The sequence below is a fragment of the Protopterus annectens genome, chromosome 6.part1 (genome assembly GCF_019279795.1).
Source record: "Protopterus annectens isolate FY-2018-M chromosome 6.part1, PAN1.0, whole genome shotgun sequence".
Taxonomy (NCBI): domain Eukaryota; kingdom Metazoa; phylum Chordata; order Ceratodontiformes; family Protopteridae; genus Protopterus; species Protopterus annectens.
The window spans coordinates 397,614,606-397,630,728 of record NC_056738.1 but is presented as its reverse complement, the minus strand read 5'-3'; the positions used below and the strand labels follow the sequence as shown (position 1 = coordinate 397,630,728).

The 16,123-nt window shown below is 41.8% G+C and overlaps 1 protein-coding gene across 1 annotated transcript in view; it reads left to right on the top strand.

Annotated features, from left to right (window-relative positions):
• Positions 1-16,123, top strand: part of LOC122805298 (girdin-like) — a 1,431,879-nt gene that overhangs the window by 1,169,946 nt on the left and 245,810 nt on the right. The window contains exon 22 of the mRNA XM_044075386.1: positions 7,831-7,992. Within this exon, the coding sequence (XP_043931321.1) occupies positions 7,831-7,992 (162 nt within the window). The remainder of the gene's footprint in view (positions 1-7,830; positions 7,993-16,123) is intronic.

The following is a 16,123-nucleotide window of genomic DNA, read 5'->3' as shown; positions in this document are numbered from 1 at the left end:
GCCAGTATATCTTTTGGGAAATCTACCCTACTGAAAATCTCTAGCAAAGCATTTGCCACCTTTTCTGCCTCAATGGAGGACAGAGCCACTGCTTCAGGGTATCTGGTGGCATAATCTACTATCACTAGAATACACTTCTTCCCTGTGGAACTTGGGGTACTCAGAGGCCCCACAATATCCATAGCTACCCTCTGAAACTGCTCCTCAATCACAGGCAAAGGCTTCAAAGGAGCTTTGACCTTGTCTCCTGCCTTGCCTACTTTCTGGCACTGCCCACAGATCCTGCAGTACCCTGTTACATCTCTTGCAATTCCAGGAAAATAAAAGTTCTGCGTAATACATCTCTTGGTACACTTTTTCATGGGCTATGGCTAGAAGTGCCAGACAGTAGGCTCTGGGCACTACCAACTGCTATATTCTCTCACCCTCTAGCCCTCACTCAGTGGTCCATTCTCTATACAGTAACCCTTTGTTCTAGTATACGGAATCTCCTTTTCCTTGAGAATTAGGCACCTCCCCTAGCGACCTCCCTTGAGCCTTGTAATGTAGGGTCTGAGAGATATGCCTGCCACAGTTCTAGGTTTGTAATCCTTCCCAGCTCCTCTTCCACAGGAAGTCTGGTATCATCTGATAGTAGTGCCTCACTGTCAGCCTGGGTACTACTACTACTCACCTCTGTCCTTGCAGTCACTCTGTCCAAGGGAACATCAGTACTGACTAGCAGCTGTGGCTTACCTTCAGTCTCACTACTAGAGGGTAGTTCCCTCCTTGAAGTAGCCACCTCACCAGTCCTTGCTTCAAATGTGCGGTCAATCTGGAGCCCCCCAGGCTACCAGACCCACATGCCTGTCTCCAAGTCTGACTGCATGTAGCTGCATGCACACAAGGTACTGCATTATAAAAATCATTCCCTGTCAGGAGGTCTGCAGGGATATCTTCAAACACACCTGCTTGCTTGCTTCCTTTTTCTCCCTCCCAGTTAAGAGGAATCCTAGCCAAACTTATTTGGAATGGGGTCCCTCCTAAAGCCCTGAGTTGGGTAGACTGCCTCTTTAACCATTGCAGGCTTCACAATGGTTAGGTCAGAGGTTGTGTCTCTCTTAGCAACGGCCTGCTTCCCATCTACTAAGACAGGATATAACATCTAGTGGTAGCTTGGTACCTTTGTCTCCAAATAACTTACAGCTGGCATTCTGTTATTCCCACTTGCTGGCTCCCCCATCATTTGTCCCCCCCTTGCCTCCATGGACATCTACATGCTACATGACCCCACTGGTTACATTTAAAGCATTTAACCCTTGATCCTGGCTGTGTACCTGAACTAGTGGCTTCACCTGTTACTGGCAGACTCTGTTGGGGTGGTTTAGGCTACCCACCATGGATTCCTTTATACCCAGGTGTAGCAGTGGGTATCCCCTTCCTGTGCAGTGATGCCCTGCTTGCTAGGTATAGGTCTCCTTTTTTCCCCAGCTCATCTGTGCTGTTGCATTCCCTATCTGCCAAGCAGATTCTCATGTCCTCAGGCAAAGTGCTAAGGGCTTGTTCCCTCACCAAAAGGTCTACCAGCCCTTCAAAAGTGGTGACCTGACACCCACTCACCCACCTATGAAAATAAGTGCTTAACTCAGCAATATAGTCACACACACTTTCATCTGCCTTGCATCTATGCTTACAAAACTTTTTTCTATAAGCTTTAGGTGTTAACTTAAAGCATTCCAATAAACAATTTTTAACTCTATTAGACTTTAAGTAGACAGAATCAGACAATTTAGAAACAGCGGTTACAGCTTTACCATGGAGTAAGGGGGTCAGGAATCGCACACAGAGCCCTTGGTCAACATTATACTGTTTACATATCCTTTCAAACATATGAATAAAACTATCAAAATGATCACCTTCTATAAATTATGGAAGAAATTCACTGACCTTTATTGCTTCTGGGCTTTGGTTACACCCTTCCCTATTACCTCCATGACCCTGGAAAAGAGTCAGCATTTCCCTTTCAAGCTGCCTCTGCCTCTCATTTTTTTCAGCCTCCAAACATCACAGTTTCTCATTTTCTTCAGACTCCAAATGCCACAGTCACTCTACTGAATATATTTTCAAACATTTGGCCTCCAGTTCAAGTCTCTTTAAGTCCAGAGGGATTTTTAATTCCTCTGAGGAAAAGTTGGATTGTCCAGTTTTAAGAGTTGTACATCCCCAGGGCCAGTCTGGCTGTCTTCCTAGTTGCTGGTCTGTGATGCATTTGCGACTAAGGCTGCAATCATTTCCCCTTTAGTCAGGTTGACATGCACCAGTCCTCTGGCTTGGCACATCTCAGCCAACTGGTTCCTTGCCAGCTTGCCATAATCCTCTGCTGACATCCTTGCCTGCTCTCCCTGGCTAACTAAGCAAACAAAAAATAAATAAATAAATACAACTATTGAGATATGAAACTCTGAATGTCTATCATGTGGCTGCTTGAGAGTGCAAACACCTTCTTTAGTGACCACTGTTTACAGGCTACAGGGTTTCAATATCCACACCACTGAAGCCCAATATGTGATGTGGTGATAGCACCACTGCCAACCAAATGTGATGTGGTGGTCCCACCACTGCCAACCGATATGTGATGTAAATATCCCACCACTGCCAACCAATAGGTAATGACCCTCCACCTCTGGGCCAGTAATCAAGGAGCCTCAATCCTCACCACTGGCAACAGCGGGGAGTGTTCACTGGGGGATAGCAGGTATACACACACAGTATTTCCAGATGCAGCTCTCTGCATCAAGTGCAATTTCCCTTAAGAGCACACAGAGACCACAGTCAGTCCAGGACTGGTTTCTCCCTCTCTCTCAAGATTCTCAGTAAAACTCCCCCCTGGCACAACTATAGAGTTGAGTCCATAGCCAGGGCTCCAAACCAAGTCCTCCAACACTCTCTCTGTCTAACTAGTGCTTTGTGTACTGGCCCAAGTAGCTGACACATGCACACTCTTGGAGATTTGATTTACACACACACACACACACACACACACACACACACACACACACACACACACACACCTGGGAAAAGCCGGCACAGGTTTACTAGCTGTGCCCCCTTCTGCCCATACTATAAGGTAGTTATCAGTGCCACCAGAACCCCTTGCCAGCTACTTTAAGGCCCTTAACAAAGGGTGTCCAATTTTACTGTGCAATATTAATATTAATACAAATGGTAGTTTGACCAAGAGCAATGTTATTAGGAGTGGCCCACACACTGCCACCAAACAAATATGCAAGTACTCTCAAAACTTAAATATCTCTACAAAGGTCAGCCACAATGAAAGGCTTAAATATATTTAATAATAAATAATAAAATAGCAATAAAATACTAAGTATATATTCAAAGTGACATCAGAGTTCAAAACCACAGGAAATATTTAAAAATTTAAAATAACAATAAAGGACAGGCACAGACAAATAAAGAAAAACAATATCAAAACTAAGCTTCACTAAATTCATGACTAAATCTAAGAGAATTACAATTTCCTAATACCTTACTTATGCAGATGATGTGGTGAATGTTCCTTCTTTTTGTTGTCAGGCCCAAGACAGAATACAGAATTGTTTGTCTCACTAAGAGACTTCTCAAAATAATGTCTAAACTATTACTTCTGGCATAACTTGCAGAATGACATAATTTCTGCTCACCTGACTTCTAGTTCTCATGCAAACCTCATTGCTGGCAGCTGGCAGTATTTAGCACCTACCCATAAAAATATACACAAAAGGGCTTTTGCTCAAATCTTTGGCAGGTGCTGGAAGTCATAAAACAATTTTATATCTCCATGCTTCCTCAGTAGTAATTAGTTCACCCCAAAGCCAATACAGAAAGCTTCCTAGTACAGACTTTGTGTCTCTGGCTGCATTGAAACCTGTGAGATAGCATTTTTATGACCTTGCCTATAAAGTGATTTATCTTCAGATATTTTCTAAAGTTTGCTGGACTGAGGCTAACCCTCCAGTTTCCTCTGTTAAAACTTATACATTTAAACAGTTACAGTAGTGCATGTACATTTCTGTTCTCTCCAGTAAGGCACACTGTGGATACATTTCAAACACAAGCACTTTACAAATACCTTTTCAACACAAACATTTGCACAAATCAGCACATGACATACAGTTCTAATACATTTGCAACACCAGCATCTTGTATCACATATCGTTCTAATACATTTGTAACACAAGCATTTTATATAAATCAGTTTGATATTCACAAATGACATATAATTATTTACAAAATTCCAGCTAGCTGTGCTGGCAGTGCCTCCTTTTGTCACACTGTGCTAGACTCTTTATAACAACCAGGGATTACTATTAATGCTACCAAAAGTAAGCCTTGCCTGACAGATGCCAGAAACTTAGGGTACATGGTTGGGAGAAGTGTAATTACATTCTAAACAGAAAAAAATAAATAAATGAACAGAAAAAAATTAAAGCTATCAAAAACTGGCTGTACGCAGTACCATATGACAGATAAAATCATTCTTACAACTCTCAGACCATCTTCAACCACAACCTTTGCCACAAGGGCAATGGTTAATACAATATAAAAAAATAGGAACAGCTCATTGTAGCCAGTCAGACAGTATGCATTTGTTATGATGGAGAAAAACTGTCTTATCTGAGAAAAGCCATGTGGTTATGAGATAAGAGGCAAACTCCACACTTAAATTAAGCATGAACACTCTCCTCTATGGCTATGAAGCAGAAATCTTACCAATGAGCCCCCATGTGCTGCCCCATCATCCCATGTGCTGCCATGGCTGTGGATTGCTCTGCACCAGATACAAGGTTGGTGGGATAACCCCAACATATATGTGGTAGTGTAAAACTCAAAAAGATTTGAAACTAAATATTTGTTAATGCCATTATACAAGGATCATATAGATAAAAAGTATTTTTTTCAGTTATCCACAAACAATTTAACACCACAATACAACCAAGTTTTCAAAACCGTGTATGACACTAATGGGACTTACTACCTACCATTTACAAATGGTCATCACATTTTACATACAGTGTAAACTGAATGTATGGCATGTTCACTCTTTTTTCAGTTATTAAATGCATGGATTTTTGACCAGGGAAGGGGGCGGGGGAAGGAAAGATATATATATTTAAATCATCTTGATGTTATATTTATATTTTCTACAATGTAGAATGGCATACCACATATACATTATTTTCTGTAATTTATAAAATATTTTAAACAAGAAAAACATATTTTCGCTTGACTGTTTTAGAACTAAGTTATCTATATACAACGAGAAATTATGTTTCAAGCAACTTTGTTGCTTCAAATTGATACTGAATAATGTAATTGCACAGATCAGACATTAGGATGCAGTAAGAGATCTGTATACATATCTGTGTATGTATATAAATGGATTTTATTTGAGGGGACATAACATATCTGAATATATCAATCTTCTTTCGGCTTTTCCCAGTTAGGGGTCGCCACAGCGGATCTTCTGTCCGCTCATGATTGGCAGTGGAGTTTTACAGTGTCAAGTTGCCGGCCCAGCGCCCAACCTTCCACAGAAGGCACACACACACACACACACACACACCTAGGGCCAATTTTAGAGTATCCAATCCACCTACTGCATGTCTTTGGAATGCGGGAGGAAACCCACACAACCACAGGGAGGACATCCAGACTCCACACAAAAGGCACCCTAGCCGAGAATCAAACCGGAGAACCTCTTGCTGTGAGGCAGCAATGCTAACCGCTGCACCACCGTGGCCACCCTATATCTGAATATATCAATGTAAGATTCAAATGTATGCAATTTTATAACTCAAGAAATATATTTGAATATTTATGAAGTTCGGATTCTCTTTTTTTATGGGCTTATGTGGACTGTTCAGGCATTCTTATTGCTTCTCCTTTTATTTCTTTTGGTTTGTTAGTAATTTTCCCATTATTTCAAGAGCCAAAATATTTATTATGGCATGGATCTTACAGGATCTAGCTGTTGAAAAGAATACATTGTACTGCATGGAGTACCATGATTATGCTCCAAAATTAGGAAAAAGGCAGGCGCGTTAGGTACCTTTCTGAGTTAAGAAAGGTACTCAACAAGCTTTTGTAGTGCACAGAGCATGGTGGTTATGTTCTGATATCCAGAAAAAGACAAATCAGTAAAGCACTTCTAAAGCGAGTGACGCGATCTTATCAATTGTTAAGCACCCACCCCCACTTCACTTGTTAAGATCTAGTATTATGCTAGGCAGTTAAATCTGCTAGTACTGACCAGAAAATGACAGTGGCAGAATTAAGAACAGATTTGTTTCTGCCTGCTGTCTATACTGGAAATGTGCTCCTGACTTTCAGTAATAAAAGAGAATGTGTTACTGTCTTTCTGACAATGCTCACTAAGTGCTTTACGGCTTTGAAAGACAGAAAACATTGTGTTTTATTTTAATTTAGTAACTAGTAGTACATAGAGCAGATAAAGCTGCATGTACTACTAAGAATTATGATTGGGTCTCCAAGCATAGCCTGTTATTATGTGTTCTCAACATCGATGCCAAGATTTGCCTTGAGACCAAAGCTGAATTTTTTGGCACCCATGTCTTGAACATATAATAAGCAGGTTACGTTTGGAATCTTGCTCATAACAATCTGTGTTAAACACCTTTAAATGACAGAGCATCGCTGTGACAGTGCCTGCCACCACAGGATAGAGGCAGAAGCTAAAACAGCCTTAAAAGCGGCCAGATTCTTAACTCTGCCACACTTTGAAACTGTGACAAAGTAAAGAATATAACAGTTTTAAAAGCTGTTAGTTCATGAAAAGGACACTTTGCTTCTACCTGATGTCTATATGGTAGTGCTAAGTACTTTGCGACTTTCAAAGCTGTAGAACACTTTGTGCTCTTACAGATATCCTTTTTCCTGTAACCACTACAATCATGAAGTGAACTTCTAGACATCCATGTCTTGAACACATAATATATTGATTATGATTATAGACCTGATCATAATCCTGTGTGCTCTGCTTCCAGAATTCTCCCACCCATCTAGGAATACTCACTTCAATTACTTGTTTCATATCTCAGTGCAACAATGTAACATGCGGTACAGGCAGAATAATAATTGCACATGAACAGAAAAATGAACAGGGACACGTCTCAAGTACCAGCCAATAAATATTTGAAAAATAAAACTCTTTCAGTTTTGTTTTATATGTAAGAAAATGTAATTAGGAAATCAATACAAATTGTGTCTGTTCTAATTTGTTTACTTAATAGAACTTACTTTTACAAGCAGATAAAAGCGCATACCTACTTTATCCACTTCAGGGTCACAAGGGATCTAGAGCTATCCTGGTCCTTAGTGGGTGCAGTAATCCAGGGTAGGGTACTTGTCTAAAAAAAAGACATGCACTGTCTCCCTCACACACACACACACACACACACACACACACACACACACACACACACACACACACACACACACACACACACACACACACACACAAAATGCATACCTATGGTGAGTTTGAAGAACTGGCTTTTCACAAACTGCATGTTTTTTGGATGTGGGAGGAAACTGGTGCAACCTGCAAGAACCCAAGTGAAATCAAAATCACATTTATATATAAGCAACCATTTCAGTGACTCAGGTAACACTAGTCAGCTAGTAGTAGTAGTAGTAGTCATTGACTGGTATATCTTTCTATTTATGTAAAGGCCACAATTAGGGCTGAAACATCAGACAGACTAAACAAATTATCATTCCATTTTATAAATACATTTAAATTACATATTACTTCCTATTTTATTTTAATAGGTACAGCAAAGTAGCTCAAGCATAGAAGGGACAAAAGACATTTTTGTATCATTCCCTTCCCAGACAGAAAGAAGAGAATTACCTGAGAGTGGTAAGCATCAGAAAGGATTGGAAGTAGCCGAAAACAAAGAATGCAGCAGGAAAGGAGAAACAGAGCAGAGTGTAAGTAAATGACCATTTCCTTATTTGGCTGCAGTATAGAAGTGATGCACAGTGATATCTCCATTTCTCAGTGAAAGAGAGTTTGAAATGTGTGGCTGTATGCTTCCATCTTATTGTGAGGTTTAAAAAGGAGCAATCGCTTGTTACTGTGTCTTGTAATACAGAACACGAGTGACCATGTAGACACAAGTAGTAATCAGTGAGGGGACAAGCAGAAGGCTACACAAGTCAAGTCAAAGTCAAAGAAAACTTTACTGTCATTCAGAACTACACAGCAGTGTAGCTGAACAAAATTACAATGCTTCATTTTCAATGCAGGAAACAGTTGCACATATAGACAGAGAAAAATTAATAAAATATCACAGCAGAATTTTAAAATGCACAAAACTGAATCACAAAACATTGAAGTGCAAAATATTGAAATCCAAATACTGAAATATTAAAACAAGCCAACAAAATGTACTCTTTTATTGTGGGATGTTTTATTCCCCCTCTCCCAGCACCTTGGGATAAATTATATTTTTAAGTGTAGTTTTACTACTATGAAAACATAGTTTCAGTCTTTTGTTTTCAAGAATTTGTGATTCAGTCTCATGTAACTCTGCTTAAATAAACACATCAGGTGTGCAAAAATATATATTTTTATAACTTAGTGTTTACTTAATATAATTATCATATAAAAAGATTTAGGCATTATGCAAAAAGATGCCCCTTTGACAATACTGTTTTAAACTACATTTAATGTCAGAATATATTGTAGTATGGCAACACTGAAGTCACTCTCTCATCATTATCATCATCATCAACGGCCCTTTTCTCGTTTTCTGCATGGGGTTAGAATATCACATCAATGTTTGCTGTCTCTCTTGATTCAATGCCACTTTTTTACCTTCTTCAAAATCATGCCTGACTGCCACAGGTTCTCCCTCACACAGTCCATGCAACACTTTGTTGGACACCCAGATTTCCTCTTGCCTTCTTCCTGTTTCTCCCAAATCTTCTTCATCAGATTGCCTTATGTTTTCCTACACATGTGCCCAAAGCACCACAATCTGTTCAGATGGTGTGACCTTCTCTGCAAATGAAGCTACTTGGGCTTCTGTTCTGATGTCCTCATTTTTTGTTTGTCCCACAGTGAACATCCCACCATTTGTCTCAGGCACTTCACCTCCATTACCTCTATGTTCCTCAACTGCTTTTCCTTCACAAGGTTTCTGTACCACTGTTTTGTACACCATACTTTTCACACACTATCCCTGACATTCTGTGCCAGTTGACTGCAGCCCCTCCGATTCTAGCTTTGACCTTCTCATTCAACACTTCCTTTCTCCACAACCACCCCCTCCCCTAGGTACTTGAAGCTGTTAACCTGCCTCACTGTTTTCCCTTTTCTCTCCATTCTCAGCTTCTTCTGATTTCCCCCATTTGCTGGCACTACAACTGCCTTATCCGTTCTCATTTTCATCCCATGTGGCTTCAGTTTTGCATTCTACTCTCCAATTATTTGCTGAAGTTCTTCTTCTGGTGTCTGGTTGTGATGCTATATCTATCCCTCTGCTTCTTCTTTCACAGGAACAAAACAGAAGCACTAATCCCAAATGGAAAAATGTAGTTCTAACATCATCCCACCTCCATTCTTACATTCATAGATCTCCTATCTACATCTACACCCTGCCCTCAGATCTCCCATGAACAGGTTCTCAAAACACTAAAAGGCCATGAACACTGCTTTTATGGAAACAAATAACATACTGATCTGCTTACTGCCCAGCCTGAAACATGACTTTTCAGACCCCCAACAAAGACTAATCCCACCCACCAAATTCTGTATGATCCTGACAGAGTTCCTGCACTTCAACTCTAACAAATGCTTTTTAAGATCCACCAACAAAGCCCTGGCTGACATTGCCGAAAGCAACAATAACTCTGGGGACTCCCTACATTCCACTTCTGTTGCAAAGATATGAAATTCCATCCCTGTAGATATAATAATGTCCATGGAAAACAAGAATATTTTCAGAAAACTCCTCTGGTCCCATTTAAACAGTTCTTAGGTATGTAACTGTTCCAAACCTGGTTAGGCTCACTTAACAAGTTTACACTGAATTTGAATCCTCTAAGACAACTTACAGTAACTACTATCTATGTTCTTATCCATAATGTGTGATTACTGCATTAACCACTGTTGAATATAACCATATGACGGTATAGTTGTTCCAACAACTATATTCTTTACTGTAACTCAATGTTTATTTTTTAGGTTCATAGGTTCATACTAGGCTATCTGCCCTAGGGCATTTATAAGTCTAGCCAGAGTGTGTTTGGCTTTCGCCACCCATTTTAAATTAATTTTGCTATGCCCTTTTTCGAGGTTAGTATACTGTGCCTCTGTCTAACAGTGACACAGAAGTGATACCCGGGGTAAACCTATGATCTCCCATCCACTCATCAAGATTCCTCTTGAAGAGAGTCAATGAGGGACTCTGCCTAACCTGTACTGGGATTTTATTCCAGAGTGAAGGGAGCCTCTGGGTTATGAATCTGTCCCTCCAGCATGTCCTATTTGTTTCAGTGCTGAGGTTCAAGTCTCTCGAGCTCGTAGCTCGATGGGATTTGGATTTTCTGAGATGCAGCATGTCCATTAATTCTGGGTTGGCCATGGCTTTATACGTCAGGCATAGATCGCCTCTGAGCAGGCGGTATGCCACTGAGTAGAGCTGGAGTTTCTTTAACCGGGCAGCATATAGCATCTGTTTGAGCCCTATGATCCTCTTGGTGAGGTACTTTTGGGGTCTTTCCAGTTGCTGCAGGTGTCTGGTAGGGTGCATCCCAAAAGGGGCATTGTACTCAATTATGGGCCTGATGAGGGATGAGTAAAGAGGCACGATGACCTCCCCTGATCTAGATGTGAATCCCTTCATGATTAGGTGGGCTATATAAAATGTTTTTCTAACCACTTTGGCCACGTGGTTGTCAAATGAGAGATTGCTATCAACTTGGGTCCCCAGGTCCCTAATTACGTTTTCTGTACTTAATGGATTACCACCTATGTGGTAATTTGTGGGCACTTTGTTTTTGCCAAAGGGGATGACTATACACTTTTTGGCGTTTAGCTTGAGGCCATGGCTCTAGCACCAGTTGTCTGTTTCTATGAGGCCCTTTTGGAGGATGCGTGTGTCGGCTGGAGAGTCGATTATGGTGCCCAGTTTGCAGTCATCTGCGAACTTAGTCAGCCACAGTCCTTCCATGTTGGCCTGTACCTCCGAGAAATATATACCGAACAAGAGAGGTCCCAGGACTGAGCCTGGGGGGACACCACTTGTAACTGGTTTGGAGTCTGACATGGCTCCAGCAATTCTAACCATGTGGCTTCTGTCCTTGAGCCAGTTTGCAACCCATCTAGTGACATAGGGGTTTATATTTAAGCTGGTGAGCTTATCTATAATGCCCGAGTGGGGTATTGTATCGAAGGCTTTTACGAGGTCCAGGTAGGCTGTGTGGATCACCTTCCCCTCGTCAATGGCTTTGGTGACTGTTTCAAAGCAATCAACCAGGTTTAAGAGGCAGGATCTGCCCTTAACAAAGCCGAACTGGGTAGGATCCAGTGTCTGTAGGTCCCCGATATCTTTATTTATGAGGTCCATGATGATCCTTTCCATAGCTTTGCAGACCAAGCTAGTCAGGCTTATGGGGCAATAGTTTCCAGGATCTGTTGAGGCACCACCTTTGTGGAGAGGGACCACTGTTGCTGTACGCCACTCTTTGGGTACATATCCTGTAGTAAGGCTGAGATAGTTTTATGTTTGGGTTTAGCTCTTCTTGGAGTTCATGTAGGACGCAGCCCGGGACACTGTCTGGTCCCACTGATGCTGTGTTTTTTGCTTTGGAGAGGGCAGCTCTTACCTGAGCATCTGAGATGTCAGGGGGGGCAGCACTCTGCTGGGATAAATATTTGCCTTTTTGGTGGGGGGGTTTGCGATGAACCTGTCAGCTAGGATGTTGGCAATGTCTGTGGGTTCGGTGTATTTTTTGTCATTTTGGACTAATTCTGAGCATAGCTGGGAATTCTCACCCAGGTTCCTAACATAACTAAAGAAAGCCTTGTGATTATCCTTAGTGTCCTGTGCAATTTTTCTCTCGAAGTTGGCCTTAGACGATTTTATGAGTGCCCGTAGTTTTTTGCTAATACTGATCGGAGATGCCTTCCCTTTTTGGGATTTTGCTCTATCATATAGTAGCTTCCTCCTTCTCTTGTATAGTTTGTTTATGGCTGGGGTCCACCAGACAGGACGTCTGCCTTTGGAGGATTGGGTCTTGGTTTTATTTGGGATTGCATGATACATGCATTCCTGAAGGTGTTCATAGAATGCGTTTATAAAGGATTCTGCGGTCTGGGCCATATTTTTCACAGGCCCGGGGGCTTTGAAGGATTCCACCTCGGTTTTGAGGAGTGTGAAATTTGCTTTAGAGAAGTTTTTCACTGTGGTTTTCAGGGCAGGGGGTGGAGTCGGGATGTGAATATCCAGTGAGATTAGTTTATGGTCTGATCTTACCAGTGAGGGATACACTTCTAGTCTGGAGCATAGAGTCCCCATGTTGGTGATGATCAGGTCCAGTATGTTTTCCCCTCTTGTGGGAGTGGTAACAAGTTGTTCCATAGCATCTGAGCTTATAAATTCTAGGAACCTTTGGGCTAGGGTGCTGGAGCTACAGTAATGCTCCCAGTCTATGTTTGGGTAGTTGAAGTCGCCCAATATAATGGTGTTTGGAGAGACCTTCATATTTTCCAGTGTTCTCAGGAAGGCCGAGTGGGGTTCCTGGGTTTGGGAGGGTGGTCTGTAGCAGGCTATAAACTGGAAGGCAGTTTTACCCACTGTTAGTTGCACATGGATAGTGCCTGATGCTTCGTGCTGTGCCACCAACCTGGAGGTGTGGGTATCTTTGACGAATCTTGATCCTTCCCTCCTTTTGTAGTACAGTCCAAGTTTTGGGGCCGAAAAGCATGGTATGAGGTATAACCTGGTAGTGCTGGGGTGCTCTCGGGAGCCTTGAACCAGGTTTCTGTTACTGCACAGATATCGATGTTCTCCATGCTAAGGAGAGTTTCGAAAAGTGCATCTTGAGGTTTAGACTTCTGGCATTGAGTAGCATTACTCTTAGTTTCTTATCCCTTGTGATACCTATGGAGGTGGGTTTGTCTTTTGAGCCTTGCCTAGAAAAGGCACTATGGGGGTAGCAAGAGCCTTTGCCAATATCCAAAAGCCCAGGGGTGACAGGTGCAAGCCATCCCTAGCGAAGCATCGTGGCTTGTCGAGCATGTCATCCCAGGCTGACAGGCATTGGATCCCCTTTGAATTACACCAATACTTAAGCCAATTGTTGAAATTGAGCATCTTGTCTTCATATTGTGGCATCATTCTTGGTGAGGGTAAGATGCTACTCAAGGTCAGGGTCATACCGGCCTGGGCTACATGCTCAGAGAGCTCCTCTATGACTCTTTTCATGTAGTCCAGGGAGGTACGTCTCAGGTCATTCACACCAGCATGGACAATGACTGAGTCATATTTGTACTTGCCTTGGAGTGACCTGAGTGCTTGTGTTATGTGGTGGATCCTAGCGCCCGACAGGCAGCTCACCGTGACCTTCTCCTTGTTCAGCCTGGTGAGCGGGATGTCAGTGTGCCTGACGATAGAGTCACCTATTACAAGTGTATCAGGTGTGTTGTTTAGCCTTAAGGGCTGTGACTGTTCGGCACACTGGCTTTGTGAGCTATGTGTTGCACGAGTTTTGTTTTGGGGTAGCAGTTGCTTGAGTGTCTGCTTTGGAGGTCTCTGCTGCTTAGGCAGATTTTTATTTAGAGCCTCCGAGTACGTTTTTGTGTGTTTATGTGTTTGGTTTGCTGTCGTGGTAGGTCTATGTGAGATTGGAATTGTAGTGAGTGTGGTTTCCTTTTCCTCATGACTGGTTTTGCCAGTACTGAGTTGAGAGAGCTTAGCCTCCAGTATGGCTATATGGTTGCATCTCTCACATGTGTTGGAATTTGTTGGGAGGAGGAGAGGGTTGTCTGTGTACATGAGGCAGTTGTAACATTGCCTCAAGATTCCGAGATTCACCAGCTGGACCGGAGAGGAGATTGACAACTGACCTTTGGACATGCTAGAATAGTATTGGGAATTCCTGTATAATTGAAAAAAAAGGGCCAATGGGGAACGAGATACTCAAGGGGAGTTTGTGAGGGTGTAGTGCTTTTAATATTTTAGTGCTGACTTATATAATTGCTTTAGTGAGCAAGTGCCAGGTAACTTAAATGCAATGTGTTTCAAGTAACTTAAATGCAAAAACGACAAACAGTAACTTTCTTTCAAGTGAAACATGGAAATAAGTACAGTAAGCAATGCAGATATCACTTGGGATCCACAGAAGCACTGAAAAGCCACATTTTAGGTGGAATTAGCGTTTCAGGGAAATAACAAGCAAACAAACAAGCAGCATACAAATAAAGCTAGATTCAGCAGGCCTGGATCTAGTCTATGCTACAGCAAACAAGGTGTACCAATTTCAGTAAGAAACAGTTCAAATATGCAGGCACTATAAGCCTTTAACCAGAAATTCCCAGCTCAGAAGGGCAGAGTCCAGCTTCTCCTTCCACAAGAGTGCAGACCACGAACCTTCTTAATGTAAAATAACTGGCCTGAAGCCCAGGTGCTTAAACTAGGACTAATACACTTTTAGAATAACAGACACTGAGCCTTCAATCAGCAGTTCACAACTTAGAAGGATGTAAGCTATCTGTCCTGCCACCACAGTGCAGGCCACAAACCTTCCTAATGTAAAACAACTGGTCTGAAGCCCAAGTGCTTAATCCAAAAGACTTAGAATGATAGCTACACTTTAATCAAGTTACTACCAAGCAGTAATAAATACAATTGAATACTTTAAAGAATGCCTGGATTAGTGCTCAAGTTATACAAACAAAGCTAGATTCAGCAGGCCTGGATCTAGTCTATGCTACAGCAAACAAGGTGTACCAATTTCAGTAAGAAGCAGTTCAAATATGCAGGCACTATAAGCCTTTAACCAGAAATTCCCAGCTCAGAAGGGCAGAGTCCAGCCTCTCCTCCCACAAGAGTGCAGACCATGAACCCTTTTAATGTAAAACAACTGGCCTGAAGCCCAAGTGCTTAAACCAGAATTAATACACTTTTAGAATAACAGACACTGAGCCCTCAATCAGCAGTTCCCAATTTAGAAGGATGTAAGCTACCTGTTCTGTCACTACAGTGCAGACCACAAACCTTCTTAATGTAAAACAACTGACGTGAAGCCCAAGTGCTTAAACCAAAATTAATACATTTTTAGAATAATAGACACTGAGCCCTCAATCAGCAGTTCCCAACTTAGAAGGATGTAAGCTACCTGTCCTGCCACCACAGTGCAGGCCACAAACCTTCCTAATGTAAAACAACTGGTCTGAAGCCCAAGTGTTTAATCCAAAAGACTTAGAATGATAGCTACACTTTAATCAAGTTACTACCAAGCAGTAATAAATACAATTGAATACTTTAAAGAATGCCTGGATTAGTGCTCAGGTTATACAAACAAAGCTAGATTCCGCAGGCCTGGATCTAGTCTATGCTACAGCAAACAAGGTGTACCAATTTCAGTAAGAAGCAGTTTAGATATGCAGGCACTATAAGCCTTTAACCAGAAATTCCCAGATAGAAGGGCAGAGTCCAGCCTCTCCTCCCACAAGAGTGCAGACCACGAACCCTTTTAATGTAAAATAAATGGCCTGAAGCCCAAGTGCTTAAAACAGAATTAATACACTTTTAGAATAACAGACACTGAGCCCTCAGTCAGCAGTTCCCAACATAGAAGGATGTAAGCTACCTGTCCTGCCACCACAGTGCAGACCACAAACCTTCCTAATGTAAAACACCTGGTCTGTAGCCCAAGTGCTTAAACTAAAAGGCTTAGAATGAGTTCTACCAAGCAGTAATAAATACAATTGAGTACATTTAAGATGACGCAAAAGCAAAATAAAGTAGGAAGAAACACAAATACAGTAAAAGCAGATTTTTTTTTTTGAGTGAGAAAATGAGATGGGCCCAGGAGTTACAGGACAGAAACA